Consider the following 16,159-nt stretch of genomic DNA (forward strand, 5'->3'; position numbering starts at 1 on the left):
TGTGGGAGATGTGTACTGTAGTATTAGCCGGTTTAAGAAATAATGTAAAATCCATACTGGCATCAGTGAGGCTGAGCACGTGAATGTGTGGAATCTGCAGATTGCGTGCCTATTGAGTTGTGTGCATTACCTGTCCTGTCACTGGAGCACTGTTGATTAGCACAATGTAGGATGTTTGTATCAGGGTTTATATTTTTTATTGCCTCAGGACTAGATCTCCCACGTATATTTCGTCATGAGATATATATTAAGTGGAAGTCTGTATTGTTTTCGATGCTCCATGTCATTTGTTGTATTGAAACACGTTTAAAAACTCTGAAGTAACTTCATGCTTGCAACCCTCGTGTTTTTAGCCATATTTTGGGTCCGTGTGTGTGATGCCTATTTATCTTGTGTTTTACACTTATCAGAGCTTATAAAGTTTTTGTTGAAATATCCAAAGCACTGCCTAAAACGTGGCTTTACATTTGTTTTGTTTGTACTTTGTGTGTTTATATAACGTGAAGTTTATACGGCCCAATGCTTTACACATCCATAAGCCATTGAGAAAGAGTATAGGTGACTTTTACAGGTTTTTGTACTTTTAACTATTTATTTCCAATAAAATTTGTGATTTTTGTTTAAGGGCTCTAAAATACATTTCGCAGCACACTGAATGCCGTCTCATTGATGAGCAAAGAGGATTTGAACTGTTGAACCTTTCCAGTATTCTTTAGTTGCAGGCACACCAACTTCAAGGTTATCCAGATATTCCATTAAGTATTGTCCTTTAAAACAGTATTGTAAAGAGGTCTTCATTTCAGAAAGATTTGTGTATTTTTACCATATTTTGCATCTTTCAAATAAACTGCTGAATTTCACAGGTATGCATGTGCTTGTGATTTTATTGTATGTACTAATCGCAAAGATACACAGGATAACAGCACGTTTAATCGGACTTAATGTAAGGTTATGTTGGTCTTATATCAATTTGTAGTAACATTGCGGGATGTCACTGTATAGTGCCGGCCCTAGAGAGGCATGGCGTGCGATGGAACTGACATCGCGGACACCACTATGATGTGGGTCTAGTGCCGGCCCTAGAGGGGCTCGGTGAGCGCTGGTTGGCATCACGCTTGGCGTGCAGTGCCAGCCCTACAGGATAGGGTGTGGAAGTGCTGGCCGTAGGAAAGGGGTTCCTAAAGCCCATGGCACTCTGGTTTACCCGCTGAGGACATGTGACCGGTTAAGTCTACAAAGGGGCCCCAAGTGGGGTCTAGCGGTGGTCACATGGTCAGGGTCCAGATCCTGCTCGAGGATTCTTGAAGGTGGTCGTGGCCAAGGGTGGAGCCAGCCACGCTGCAGAGGATATAAGCCGGGTCCCCTTGAGGGGCCGGCGTTGTTGTTCATCCTGAAGAAACCTTCGTGTACGTTCTACCGAGTCTCCAACACGTGGACCTGGACCCTAGGTGTGGTCCGGTCTGTAGTAGCTAGTTACGTTTTAATTAGTGTAGTTAGCCTGGTGGTCACCACCTGGTTAACTACACCAGTCACGTTGTAACTAGTGTCATGACTAGTGTAGTTAGCCTGGTGATCACCACCACAGGTTGTTATTCTGTTATGGGGCAGTTATCCCGTGTGTTGGTGTTAAATAAATGTGTTGCCTCCAAGAGTACGTCTGCGACTCATTTGAACTCACTACAAAATTACTATATTTAAACGTTGGTTCTAAAATGTAACTTTAAGTTAACGTTTGTTAAAATATAAATACACGTAAAATAAGCACAATGTGGACCATGAATGTGTAATAAAAGATAGACCTGTTAGAACTGCATGTTATTTAAATATTTTAAACTGGAAGTTGTGCATATTTAGGTTGTTCCAGATTACTTTTCCTGTTATTCATTCTTTAGCATCTGCAATTCCTCCGCCTGTTATGGCAAACGATGTTTCATTTTCTGGAAGATCTGGACTGTAAATAAAACAACAAAACAAAGATCCTTGAAAACTGAAGGTAAATACCCATATTGGTTTACTTGCAACCACCATAGCTATTTCCAATACATCTATAAACAACAAACTGTATCGGTGGAGTGGTGGTGCAACGGTTAGCGCAGTTCTATGAAGTAATAGCACTTGTCAACAACATGTTTTCTTTGAACTGCATTTACCAGCGTAGCAAATTCGGGCACAACAACCTCCATGACCAACATGGCTGTGACAAAGCTGTAAATTAATATCCGTAACTTGATCAGTGTGTATAGTTCTGTACTCTGCCGCATAACCCCACCTGTCATATACTTTTGCGATGCGAATTTCTCCTCTCCCTTTCCTGAGGCTGATGCGCGTTGTGGATGCATGTGCTAATATGTGCCCCCCTATCGGCTTCTTCGGGTCAGCTTGAAAGCTAAAGGGAAAAACAGATGTACATTTTGTAACATTGTCACACTGCACTTTAAAATATATAAGTTTAAAGTGAGCAGTTCTTCTTGCATTTATAACTTTACCTCATTGCGGCCCCTGGATCTGCAGTCATCTGATTTGTGACAAAAATGGCAACGTTGTATTCTGCAAGGCAAAGCATTCATTAAAAAACTTACAACTTGTTTTTGACAAATAACACATTGACTTTGTGTAAGAAGCAAGATGCCGGTTGTGAACCTTCTGAAATCTTCTGCAGCCGTGACAGCATTTGCGCGAGCTTCTGTTGTCTGTCAGCCAGCTCTCCACGCCCAGTGAAATCCACTCGGAAAAGTGCCATGATGGAGTCTATTATCTGCAGCGAAGTCAAGATGGGCATTACTACCTCCCTTGTAAGGTTTAACACAAGAATAAATTGCCTGGTATATTCTGCTGCTCCCACAGTCTCGTCAAGTTAGGTTCTTCCATTCCTGACAAGCTATTGCAATCTGGAGCCTTTTATGCTACCTCGAACAATTGCGCACGACTTGTATTTTACTTTCAACTGAACTGTATATATGTAGCTGCATTACTATTAGAAACGGGCATTTTGTATGACTCGAGCCTGTAAACAACACATTTTCTTCAAAATATATTTCTATGCAATATCAACTTAAACCTTGCTTTCAAATTGAATTCATAAAAGATGTATTCAGCTTAAAAAGTACGAAATTGTATAAGAAAAATTCACAGTACCGTTTAACTTACCAGAAGTTTAAACATTCCTCCCTCCTCGTGGAACTTTCCAGCAACATAGTCCAGCAACTCCATCTGGTGTTCACCTTTAGAAAGGAGCAATATTTGGCTGAAATATTATCTTACCAAATGTCAGCACTTGACACATAGCACAACGGATTAATGATTGTATTCATGTCAGCCATTTAGTAATCATGGTTTTCCAACTGGAGTTTCAACACAATAAAAAAACTGGAGTTTTGAGTCCTCTGTTCTCAACAGGTATCAAATATGATGCCTTTTAAAAAGAAATACTCCCAAAGTACTAACTGGTCAATACGTAAGACATTCCATGGCTAGCAAGATCAATATTACCTCATGGCACCTTCTTTGCCAGTACCAAAATATGAGAATAGGTATTCTCATATTTTTACTGGTATTTTGATAGGTATTCTCATTTTGGTACTAGCTAAGGAGGTCCCATGAGGTCGCTGCTCACCCCGAGCTCTCATTACTCTGATAATGCTTGTCTTCGTGCTGTACGCCTTTTGGCGTCCTCTGGTCTAACACCTTTTGAGACGAGGCTCCAAAGAAAGCTGTCTCTGGTGTGGATCAATCAGTTTCAAAGACAATGCATATACTATCAGAATATGTGTTTTGTTTGCATTCTGACCACAAGTATTGTGGTTAATGCAGACATGATTCCTTGTAAAAGGTTTCAGTTTGGTGTTTTAACATCTTAACACCTGTTTAGTTGCCAGAAAATAGGGGAAAAACCTATTCTCAAGATCAATATTAACCCGTTTAATATTCTGAATTGAAGCTAGCTTACAATTTTGAAGTTGTGGTGCACTTTGGCAAGCTAGAAAAATTACACCATATTTGAAATGTTTTACAGATTCTTAAATGTTTGACACCAAGTTGGCGTGTGAGGTACTAAGGAGAGATACAGATTACAGGAGTTACATCAGAAATCAGTTATTTTAACAGCAAATGTATGTCCATCGGTCCCTGCATAATAGGTTGTATTGAATGGGATCATAGCTGAATAAATAATAACTCGAAAAAATAAATCTGGAAACATTCTAGTCCAGTCCTGTATATCTGTAAATAGATTTTTATGCAGATATTTATCAGTGAACATTCTTACTGGTATAAGCTCTTGCATAGAGGACATTGTCCAGCACAGCATCTGGATCCACATTGAACCGCTCCGCAATGTCCCTCAGACGTTCTGGGCGACTGTCCCACGTGCCAATTAAGGAAGTTTTTGTAATATATATGAAGTACAGTGCTTTATATATGAAAACTCAAAAATAAGTCCGATATTTACAACTTCCTAGAATTTTTTGTCAGGGTATTTCAATGAGCTAATAATCTTAAACCGAACACTCTTTATTTACTTACACATTTGTTAGAGTTATGTGTTGTATGTCTATTTTAAGAGTTTGAATTTTCATTCAAAGTTGTGCTGTCTTAACAAAAATATATATATATTTATCTCATTGAATTTCAATCAAGATGCATACGACTTTTATAAGAAAAATATAATTATCAATGTGACACGATATGGTTTTTGGCAAATACTTTTTCAAACAATACTTTTGGCAGTCGCCTACTGGGCAGTTTAAGTGTGTACATACATTCAGGATAAACAACAAACACGACAATGTTGAGTTTTTAAAGGATACAATGTATTTTCTGTGTCGATAAGGATAACTTTTCCTCCAGCATACCCTTTTGGAGTTGCTAATTGGGCAGTGACTACATTGGCACAATGTTAGTGACATCAATACATATTAAAGTAAAAACATACAATATATTCGTGAAAAAAATGCATTTTAAAACATTAGTCATACCACAGAAGGTATGTGCCATCTGCGTCTTTCCAGTTCTGAATTCTAAAAAATGACAAACATAGAAAATACCTCATTTACTATACACCCTTCATGTGACCATTTACAAAAATACTGCACAGTATACAGCATACGAATAGGTCAAGGTGCAGCTCTGCAATTAATTGCACACACGACTGCTGGCAGTAGGGCCTTCACAAAAGGGAGGGTATTTGGCCCGCTTTTAATGCTGGCCAGACAACTTGGAAGAGGTGGGAGTACTCTCATTTCATCCCAACAATGTCAACCAGCCGAACAACTCACAGTGGTGTACCCGTTTACACTGCTGGGTGTGGACAGCGGCAGGGGGATTTATGAAACTTGCTCCACCAGGATAATGAACGATGATTTATACCCAACCATTATACCATGGCGGCATCCCATACAAAACCTATTTTAATGAATTAACTGATATATTGTTGATAATTGGTTTTTACCCTTTTATCTGGCAACAAAACTGACACCTTTTTTTACAAGGAGTCATATTTGCATAGACCACAATACCTGCAGTCATAATGCAAACAAAAAACATAACTTTGTCTCAGGTGTGGACCAATCAACTTCAATGACAGTGCATACATTATCAGTTATGTTTTTTGTTTGCATTATGACTGCAGGTATTGTGATCTATGCAAATATGACTCCTTGTAAAAAAAGGTGTCAGTTTTGTTGCCAGATAAAAGGGTAAAAAAACAATTATATTTTTTTACTGGCGAATGAGATTCCAATGGTGATATAATGTTACTCCGTATATGTTGCATTGGTACAGTGACTTACCACCAAAAGCTTCCGTTATTGCCATACTTTCAACTCCACCTCCAAGTAGCTTGCTGTATAGAAAAAAAATGAGTTTTATAGTAAAATTATGCTTTTGAACCTTACATTTCATGTATTTATATTTTAATCATGTAAGAACATACGCAAATAAGTGAGCGTGGAAGCTCTTATTTAATATATTGTCTTTTGCTAATTTTCAATAAACGCACTCGAATTCCTGGCTTCCTGTTGAGATGTGGAAAACGTTTTTTCGCTTTTCGCCGTATTCAAGGGCGGTCAGGAATCCTGGCTCCTGTGCATAAGAAGATGTTTACACATAATAGTAATTAACATAAATCAGTTTGAGTGACACTTCCATTATACATTCCATTGCTTCACAATATACTGTACCGAAATCAAATGTTTAAATCTTAATGATAAATTATTGGGCCTGTAATACCACTATGTAACATAATTTTTGTCCCTGGGTAGTAACTGTTATTTTTTAACTGCTTATGCCTAAAAAGTATAGAAAATGGCTATTATTCCCCACAAACTTTGCTTTTGTGACCAGAACAGTGATATTTTGAAATGTACCTATTTTCAATGAGAAAACGGGCAAATTTGTGTCTTTTCGTTCACATAAAGTCAAAAAAAACCAAATATGAATCAAAATTAACATGTATTTATGATAAGGTAATACCAAAATGACTACAAAAGATTTAGAAGTGAGTAGTTTTTCTAGATTTACGATTATACTGTAAATCACTTTCACGAATCAGCCCCAAATGTAGTCTCCCATCATGTTCTCGTTATACTGTCCTTGGTAGCGACGTTCAAAGTCCAGTCTATCCTGGTGGAAGCGCTCGCATTGCCCCTCCGAGTACGCTCGGATATTCTTAAATTTATCAAGATGAGTATCAAGGATATGGACTTTGAAGGACATCCAACAGCCCATTGTGCCGTAGTTCTTCAGCAGTCTCAACCAGCTCCACATAGGTTTCGGCCTTGTGATTGCCCAGGAAGCCCTGAACCACTGTAACAAAGCTGTTCCAAGCCGTTTTCTCCTTACGAGTGAGCTTCTTGGGGAATTCATTGCACTCCAGGATCTTCTTTATCTGTTTGTCCGACAAAGACACTGGCTTTGACCTTTGCCTCAAACAGCTTAGGAAAGAAGTATTGAAGGTACTTGAATGATACTGACTCCTTATCTACATATTCTTAGGTTTTTTCGGTAAAGTCACGTAGGTAAAAAACTAAAATTAATAAAAGTAAAATAAAAATTTAATAAAAATCACGACGTTTCGGAGGCAACACAAGCTTCCGTCTTCAGGTGGAACCGTCACAGCACGACTGCTACATTAAGCTCTGACAAATTGTTTCATAAGGCCCAATATGATGTGTAGTGATGACATCAGCACCTTCCGGGGGTCCACCACTGGCTCCCACTTGACGTTGTTCCTCCCCACAGACAACTCGGTCCGCTGTGGCCAGTCCTGCCTGTGGTAGTGCACTTTGGTGTCCCTGCTGTCCCAAAGGCAAAGATAGCAGGGAAACTTAGTAAAACCGCCTTGGGGACCCATCAGGAATGCCACTATTTTGAAGTATCTGATGACCTCCCAGCCGTACTCTTCATACTTCAAGGCATCCAGCAAGGTCTTGATGCTGTTGTAATCCTCTTTGAGGCGCACCGAGTGAGGCAGGGGAAGAGACAGGTACTTGTTACCATTATTGAACAGCACGGCTTTGAGGCTCCTGGATGAGCTGTCAATGAAGAGGCGCCACTCATTCTGGTTACAGGTGATTCCGATTGCCTCGAACAGACTGGTCACATTGTGGCAGAAGCAGAACCCATCCTGACGAGTGAAGAAGCTGCAAAAAGGTTGGTGATGCTTCCTCTGATCTGCAACTTGCACACTTGCATCCAACAAGTTTCACTGATTGATCCTCGACGTCAAAAGTTCGGCATTGGACTTGGTGAGACCAAGATCTCTGATCAAGTCGTTGAGGTCTTTTTGGTTTGGGTAGTATAGGTTTCTCTCCTCAGCTCCACCTCTGACAACGTCTTCCTCGCTCTCTGACTTGCTGCTCTCTTCTAAAGACGGCTGCTCTCTCTCCAGAGGAGTGGGTACGAGGAGCTCATGGCAGTGTGGCACCGGGGCGATGGATGAAGGAAGGTCCGGATACGTGATAGCAGGTGCATTCTTGCCAGTCCGATGTTTGGAAGGGGTCCACCATGTAGAATTAGCAGTTGCTTGAGTAGGTCAGTGGGTTCCCGGCAAATTCTTGGGATAGCGAACTTCATGGCTCTCTTTTCCCCTCTTTACCATCCTACAAAAATACATTTATTTCACCCATGACTAACGTGTAAGAGATTCTCGCAATATTTTTCATTTTAACACGTAGGCTTTCGCGACCAATATTATTCATAATAAAGGTTTTTGGGTTAGATCATGTTCATTTTTCATATATGATGTTTTTTCAATGACAATGCATATTGTAACATATGTTAAATTAAAAAATTCTTACAATAACATTTTTTTCACAAATTTTATAACGTAACATTCCAAGCAACAATTGTCCAACTTACCTTCCAGAGTTGTTTTGCATTGCTCGCAGGTGAAATTAAGTCCCCAGTGTTTGTCTTAATCCTCGACAGGCATGCCGAAATATGCCTTGTAGGCCTCACACATCTTAGCAGATGCTTCCACAGAGTACTTTTTCGCTCTTGTCTTGATAAATTGGCCGCAGACATAGCAAAATGCATCTGCCAGATGCTTGCAGCCTCTTGATGCCATCTCAGGAAAATGCAGATATGTATCCACTTAGGCAGCTTGAACTAAACTGAACTGGTGGGCTTAAGGCCCCTGTATTTATACTACTATTTATATTACTGGAAAGTTCTAGAATGTTCTAGAAGTTACTCCAAGTTTACTCAGCACTGAATTATCTGGAATTCTCATTGAAAATAGGTAAATATCAAAATATCACTGTCCTGGTCACAAAAGCAAAGTTTGTGGGGAATAATAGCCATTTTCTGTACTTTTGAGGCATACGCAATTAGAAAATAACACTTATTACCCAGGGCCAATTTTTTTACACAGTGTCATTTCTCACCTGGCAATTTTCATGATTTAAGGACAGATTTTTTTTCACAAGCGGTGCAACCTAGCTCCTCAAGCAACTGCAAAGGTTATGCGAATTCAACATAACATAAGAAATCCATATAATAAATTGTCACAGAAGTGACTGATACACGTATTTCGAACTTCAGAATCTATTTAAATTAAATCATTGATACTGAACGATGTATCTTATGGAAAAATGAAGGTGAAAATAATTGTCCTATGTTGTGTGCTTTAAGTAGATGTTACACAATGCTGGTATTTCCACAAAAAAATGTCTGGAAGCAGAGCAAAGTTCACATTCAAGAGAGTAGTGGGTGGGTGGCAGTCTCCTCACGATTAGTTTAGATACCGCCTCCTTAATTTTATCCACTTTTGCCTCCGAGATGCCCTTTATGTTGCACAATGTCTTCCTTGTGCACATCTGTATGCCTTTAATGGTGCAGATCCCCACAGTCTTCAGCTTTTTTATGTCAGCCACATTCTGAGGGTACGTTTAAATATGCATGTTGAATAGAAAATGACACATAAAACAGAAATTATATATTCACAAGTAAACTCTTTAATATTGAGATACAAAATAATTAGGACGGCGTGTGGAGGCCTTCATCCAACAGTGGATAGACCAGGGCTAATGATGCTGACGAATTTCATTGACCAAATATAATTAGTATCCAGCAAAGTCTCATCATGTCACCAAGACATTTTTAGAAAGGCACTGCTTGGGATGTTTAGCCAAAGTACAAGTTTAGGGCAGTGACTTGGCCCAGAGGTAGCATGTTTGCCATTTGTTGCAGAGGTTCACGGTTCAAATCCTGGAGTTGTCCTGGTTATTACTGTGGATATCCATAATAGAGGTTCTTTTGGGTGAGATCGCAGAAATATATAAATGTGTTGTTAAAACATGCCACCACCCGACACAGCCAACTAGTAAGGGTTGTTACGTAAACAGAACATGCCAATTCGTCACTAGTACAGCACCGGTGTGTTGGAGAGCCAAAACATTTACAATCTGAGTACGACGCTTTGCCAGTAATTACCACTTCGTGAGCCTACGTGGTAAATTACAAATAGCTTCATCAGGCGACAGCCAGATTTGTGGAGAAGTCTAACTGTTTCGTTCCTTATATAGAGGCGTAGATGTGGTGACCGCATTTTTGCGCTCTTGCGCAAAGTGGGGGGGGGGGTTACTGAGTCAACCTACATTATGTATGTGCATTATGCAAGCCCTTTGATCTTGTCCATCCTGTCTATTGTGTGTATTACAATAGTCATACCAACGGTAATCCCTATTGAAGTATGGTGCCCTTTATAGGCATGCATTTAAATAATGTAGTATATGATGATTCGCTTCCACGCAGCACTAATTATTTGTATTTATTCCAATTTCGATAGATTCTCTAATTAGTTTTGCACAAAACTTCACCATTATAAAAATTAATTGAGTGTCCTGGGTTGGCACGCGTGTTCTGCTACTGCTGACAGTTGTATTTGGAAGCATTTAATATATCTCAAACGCTCTTTGGTCTCTTGCTGATCATTCGTTCTGTTTGCCCAACATAACATTTTCCACACGTGCAGTTAATCCTGTACACACCTTCTGTTGATAGCTTCGGTAATCCATCTTTTGTACCAGATATTCATTTCTGTATTTTATGTACCGTGCCAAATCTGACTCGGATGTTTTGTTTTTCCAAACATCTGGCTAGTTTATCAGTTACTCCTGCAATGTACGGTATTTTATCGTTTTAATTACTTGGGCAGTTTCACTGATATTTGATTTGGTTTTGGCATTCAATGCCCTGTTGATTTGTGCTGTGGATATATTAACCAAAAATATGTCTGCTTCATGAGACGATATTCTTCCCTAACATCATTCGCAAGAGCGTACGTTTCCCTCTCTTTTTTGTGGTAGATGAGTTCCAAAATAGGGGCACACTACAAAACAGCTGCCGGCTGAGTTGCACATACAGTACACACAATGTTGTCCCACGTCCGACCGCATATGAGTGAATTCAAACCGCATACTGGATAACAAATTTTGGTAGCCGCATATATGCGAAATCGCACAAACAGAACCCAATAAATTGAGGAAAACTTATAAGCCACTGTGTCATGGTCCAAATTTGAAAAATTACCCACAAGGTAGATAAATTACCTAAAATTTGTTAACTTTCTTGGTTAAAAAGCGTAATTTATTGTACCCAGAGAAACTCAAACTCCACAGTCTGAAACCCAGTTGTTGTACTGTAACCACAGACAACTCATTGCCTCATAGTATCATACCTTAATCTTTGCAAGACTCACGAAAAATACAAAGCAAATTTTGAAATACTTACTATCCCATGCTTTTGCAACATATCGATATCCTGGAAAAACGAATCCTGCAGAACAGCACACACAGTAGGTACGATGATTAGGTTTGCAGACATGTTCGGTTTACATAGATCGGGGGTTGCGGAATGTTTCGTACCTTTGGCGGGCCAACCTTTATGGGGCCACAGAAGTGGCTGTGCACGCTAAAGTGAGAAAAAATATTGCCAGATGGAAATATCTCCCTCTTCCCTCTCGTACCCAATCGGTGCAACTAAGATGCTTTGCGATGGCAGACAAATATTGTTTGCGGGCCATTTTATGAAGCGGTAGACCTTGTGAGGCCGTGCGGGCCGTGTGAAACGAAGTAGCGGGCTCAAGTGTGGCCCACGGGATTTAAAGTTCCCCTGCCCTGACAGACAAAGATAAACTGTCTTAGGTTCTTGTTCTTGTCGTACGGCTGATGTAGATGCAGAGCAACAAATGCAATTTCACATTCAGGTGGTCAAGCCAGATAACCGTGTCAGGAGCAACAGCAGAGATGTATCGCTGTGATGTCTCCTTCGTATTTGTGGATCGGGGCATTGTGTTGTTACGGTCTGTTCTAGGTGACCACAGTCGCGCACACTGTAGGGACCTCTCTACTTACAAACATTCGACTTAAAAACTTTAAGAGATACGGACAAACCTGTCTACATGTCCAGTTGCCTGTTCTGACTGAGAATCGTAAGTTCAACCACCACGCAATAGATGGTGGTGGTAGTATCTACATCTGTAGAACGTGAATAACCAGTGCCATCTACATCTACTGGAGAAAATACTACTTTTAAAGCCATTCTCCGTGTTTAGTGTACATGCCGTACAACATGTTTGGAATCGACAGCAGTAAAGTTGGACTTACGAACAAATCGACTTACGAACAGACCTCTGGAACCTAACTCGCTTGTAAGTATAGTAGCCCCTGTACTGGAGAATTTTTTTTATTTTCCATTCGTGCATGGGCTATCCACGATCTGAGGCCATGGCCTAGGGTTTTTATCGGCGCTGCTGAAATCATCGCAACGGCTGTCACCTCTTCGCTGTTGTGGAGGTCCACCTCTTCATCCAGCGCCTGTTCCATCATGGCCAGAGAGGAGGGCACGGCAGCGGTGACACAAGGGAATGTCCAAATCCTAATCTCTCCCTTCTCCTCCTGAATGCGCCTTTCTTCTGAAAAGGTAAAAAGCAGGGCAGAAACGTGAATCGTGAACGGGTGCATGAATGTGTGACCCCAACAAACGTTGAGCTGGGTGTTGACATCGTGGGGGAAAATTGGGTAGCGCTGAATTAGAATCAAATTTATTTTCCCGCAGGAGGAATCTGATGAGCTGTCATACCTTACAACCCATTCGGTTGACCCGTATTTTTGTACAGGGAAATTGAGTTTTCAGGTCCATACGGCATACAGCCGTTTCAATACGGGAGACAAAACAATCTATTTGTTTGCGTGTCTCCCTTGTGATGGGATTTTTTAGGATGAACGTTGAGATTTATAAGGGCACGGGGTGACCAATAAGGTCTGAATTGGTCTGTAATAAGGTGAGGGCACTGATAAGGGGTTGACAGGTATGAACTATGAAGCTAAACACATGATAGGAGTGCAAAGTACAAGGTAAATAAATCGTCCAAACACATACAAATACACGACTCAATCATCCCCATCCTACAAGACAAAGCCCGCTGGACCGTGACTTTACACAAATGAGATCCTTAGATAATTAAAAGTAAACTTTTATTCACAGCAAAGTGATTTTTGTTTATTTTGAACCGTCATGTAAACGCTATTGTCCACGGTCAATAGCATTGTATTGACTTTAACAAGACACTAAGAGGAAAAACAGCAGTTTATATACAATTACATTGTTTGAGAAATACTGCAGTGGCTGACCACTTGAAAATACTTCAAAGGATTGGTGAAAATATAATTTTAAACTTAAATTATTGCCAAATGTCACACCTCTGCAAACGGTGAATTGTGAAACTATATTGCTTGCATTTCGATTTAAAGCTTTCGTGACTGCAGGGATTCATCTTCTTGGTTCTTTCGGTAAAGTCACGTAGAAGAGTCTCTGTCGCCTCGACGGACCTGGTTTTCACCTGAGGACGGCTGCTTGCGTTGTGGCCGAAACGTCGTGAGAATTGTTTTATTATGTTTTATTTTTATTATTTTATTACTTCCCTTCTACGTGACTTTACCGAAAGAACCAAGAAGATATATTGCTTGCATATGTGCATTTTATGAACATTGATGGATTCTACAATGGTAAAACAACAAATGTAACTGTACGTGCTGTATTGTCATTGAGGGACAATGTACATACTAGATGTAGAAATAACGTATTGTCAATAACCCTTTAAAGAATACACGACACTTTTTCAATTGGAAAGCTTGAAACGTAATGAACATAGAAAATATATATCATTATTAACATAGTAGTGTAGAAACCAGAGTAAACTGTAATCTTTTACGAACACCTTTCCTAAGTTTAGTCTCCCAAAATCCATAACTTTAGAATTTAAGTATAACACGTAGGCTTTCGCGACCAATATAATCCATCATAGGTTTTTTTGGGTTAGATCGCGCAAGTATATAAATGTGTCGTTAAAACCCTCCACCACCCGACGGGGCAACGAAAATGCGATCGAAACGTCGTGATTTATTTTATTTTATACCTACGTGACTTTACCGAAATAACCAAAGAGTATAGTAAGGGTTGTCACGTAAACAGAACATGCCAATTCATCATTACGCGATCTAACCCAAAAAAAACTCTTTTAGAATTTAACTTTCTTTACCTCAGCAAGCATCACACATATATATTCGTAATAAATCTTTGTACGCAAACTAAATACCATGAATACACTGCTGTTATCGCGCTGTACAATTAAATGTTGATATGCAAGGATATATATTTTTTGACATTACAATAATAGTGTAACAATAAATAACGGAGTAAATTACATTTTTACCTCAGCCACCAATCGATTATCCCGCTTTGGCGCGAGCGTCAACGGAAGAGGGGCGGGGCGAAGGGGGGTTGAGGGGAGGGGCGTCGTGTGGGCGGGAGGGGGAGGGGCTGGGTGGAAGGTAAAGGGGGAGGGGCGGGGTGTGGGTGGGAGGGGTTGGGTTGAAGGTAAAGGGGGAGGGGCGGGGTGTGGGTGGGAGGGGTGGGGGCATGAGGGGGAGGGGTTGGGTCGAAGGTAAAGAGGGAGGGGTGATGTGTGGGTGGGAGGGGTTGGGTTGAAGGGTAAAGGGGGAGGGGCGGGATGTGGGCTGGAGGGGTGGGGGCATTAGGGGGAGGGGTTGGGTGGAAGGTAAAGGGGGAGGGGCGATGTGTGGGTGGGGGCATGAGGGGGAGGGGTTGGGTTGAAGGTAAAGAGGGAGGGGCGATGTGTGGGTGGGAGGGGTGGGGGCATGAGGGGGGGGGTTGGGTCGAAGGTAAAGAGGGAGGGGCGGCGTGTGGGCTGGAGGGGTGGGGGCGTGAGGGGGGGGTTGAGTGGAAGGTAAAGGGGGAGGAGAGGTGTGGGTGGAAGGTGGGGGGCGGGGGACAAGTTGGATGACGCTGATTGGCTGAAACTAGCGCGAAGCCCTCCCCCCATTCCAGACTGCTCACCGGATTGGTCGACGGCTCGACCTCAACGGTCCGCGGATGCGGGCTCATTCAAGCGAACCACGTGGGTTTTAATTAATCGCAAATGCGCTAATTGTTGCAGCTCTGAGCAGAGTACTGAAATTAAAATTATTATTAATTGGTTTCCACTTTATATAAACAAACACTAAACACATTCGTCAGTAACACTGTCCTCTAACGAAATGTGTGTATATAAAACGGGCGACGTTTTGGGCAATGGCCCTTATCCACTGCTCATGGCTGTCAACCCAAACTGTTCACCCGGTACTCTTTGGTTCTTTCGGGTAAAGTCACGTGGGTATCAAATAAAATAAATCACGACGTTTCGGCCGCAACACAGGTGGGAAAACATGCTTCCCTACCTGATGACGGATGCTTGTGTTTCGCCCGAAACGTCGTGATTTATTTTATTTTCTATCTACGAGACTTTACCGAAAGAACCAAAGAGTATGGATTCCTACAGTCACGAAAGCCTCAAATCAAGATCGGTTTACTCCGTGTTCTTGTCCAGGGAAATTGAGTTTTAAGGTCCATACGGCGTACAGCCGTTTCAATATGGGCAACAAAAATTGTGTCTATAGGTCGTCCATATATGACGTCACGCGATTTTTGACCCCCCCCCCCCCTCGTCACACGACATCACAAAAAGTCAACCCCCCACCCTCAAATATGACGTCACAAAGCTCTGCCCCCCCCCCCCACTCTCACACTCCCTCCTGTAGGAGTCAGCACTACACGCCACGCGTGGTGCCACTGAGCGCTATCCCAGCGCTCACCGAGCCCCCTCTAGGGCTGGTACTACACCCACCTACGGGGCGTCCACGATGGCAATGCATCGCACGCCGAGCCTCGCGAGAGCCGGTACCACACAGTGCCATCTGATATGTCACTACACATATTTACGCGATCTAACCCCCCCCAAAAAAATCCTGTATTATGAATGCCAACTTGTGTTTATAATCACAAAAATAGAATTGAGCTACTTGGTGCTCGTGGGCTTGAAACGGTGTTTTTTTTGTGTGCTGCATGTACAGTAACATTGTATAATAATTCCCTCCCCTCCTGGAAGTCTACGGCGCAGATTAAGCGTGCACGTACTTAAATCGTCACGTGTTCAGACGTTGAATGTGTTCCTAACATCGCAGGAATGTGAGAGATAGCCGTGGCTTGTGAAGGTCATCCAGCAATGGATTTACAAAGGGCTGTTCTTAACATTTGAATCAACCACACTTGTGTATGTAGACCTCAAAAACATGGCCTTTTGCTGGTAAAAAAGGTCAAACGG

General features: G+C 41.4%; 1 protein-coding gene across 3 annotated transcripts; it reads right to left on the minus strand.

Annotated features, from left to right (window-relative positions):
- Positions 1-886: 886 nt before the first annotated feature.
- DMC1 (DNA meiotic recombinase 1) lies at positions 887-14,285 on the minus strand. Of its 3 annotated transcripts, none has more exons than XM_061560504.1 (14): positions 14,213-14,285; positions 12,276-12,412; positions 11,230-11,274; positions 9,228-9,374; positions 5,996-6,078; positions 5,787-5,839; positions 4,974-5,015; positions 4,806-4,878; positions 4,265-4,356; positions 3,148-3,221; positions 2,641-2,755; positions 2,487-2,547; positions 2,270-2,386; positions 890-1,951 (listed from the first exon to the last, which is right to left on the minus strand). In XM_061560504.1, the coding sequence occupies exons 2-14, from the start codon at positions 12,324-12,326 to the stop codon at positions 1,882-1,884; spliced, it is 1,023 nt and encodes a 340-aa protein (XP_061416488.1). In that variant the 5' UTR covers positions 12,327-12,412; positions 14,213-14,285; the 3' UTR covers positions 890-1,881. The 3 variants fall into 3 exon arrangements, with proteins under 3 accessions (XP_061416490.1, XP_061416488.1, XP_061416489.1); XM_061560505.1 differs by having other exon boundaries at positions 14,205-14,223; XM_061560506.1 differs by lacking the exons at positions 4,265-4,356; positions 4,806-4,878; positions 14,213-14,285 and adding an exon at positions 14,039-14,057 and having other exon boundaries at positions 887-1,951.
- Between the last annotated feature and the right edge of the window lie 1,874 nt (positions 14,286-16,159).

The sequence above is a fragment of the Lethenteron reissneri genome, chromosome 26 (genome assembly GCF_015708825.2).
Source record: "Lethenteron reissneri isolate LAM-NWPU_2019-01 chromosome 26, ASM1570882v1, whole genome shotgun sequence".
Lineage (NCBI taxonomy): Eukaryota > Metazoa > Chordata > Hyperoartia > Petromyzontiformes > Petromyzontidae > Lethenteron > Lethenteron reissneri.

Coding starts and splice junctions, on each gene's coding strand:
- DMC1 (XM_061560504.1), bottom strand. CDS start 12,326: ATGATGGAACAGGCGCTGGATGAAGAGGTGGACCTCCACAACAGCGAA. Junction 6,079..9,227: donor AGGCGGTATCTAAACTAATC/GTGAGGAGACTG, acceptor TCTTATGCACAG/GAGCCAGGATTCCTGACCGC. Junction 5,840..5,995: donor ACAGGAAGCCAGGAATTCGA/GTGCGTTTATTG, acceptor TTTTCTATACAG/CAAGCTACTTGGAGGTGGAG.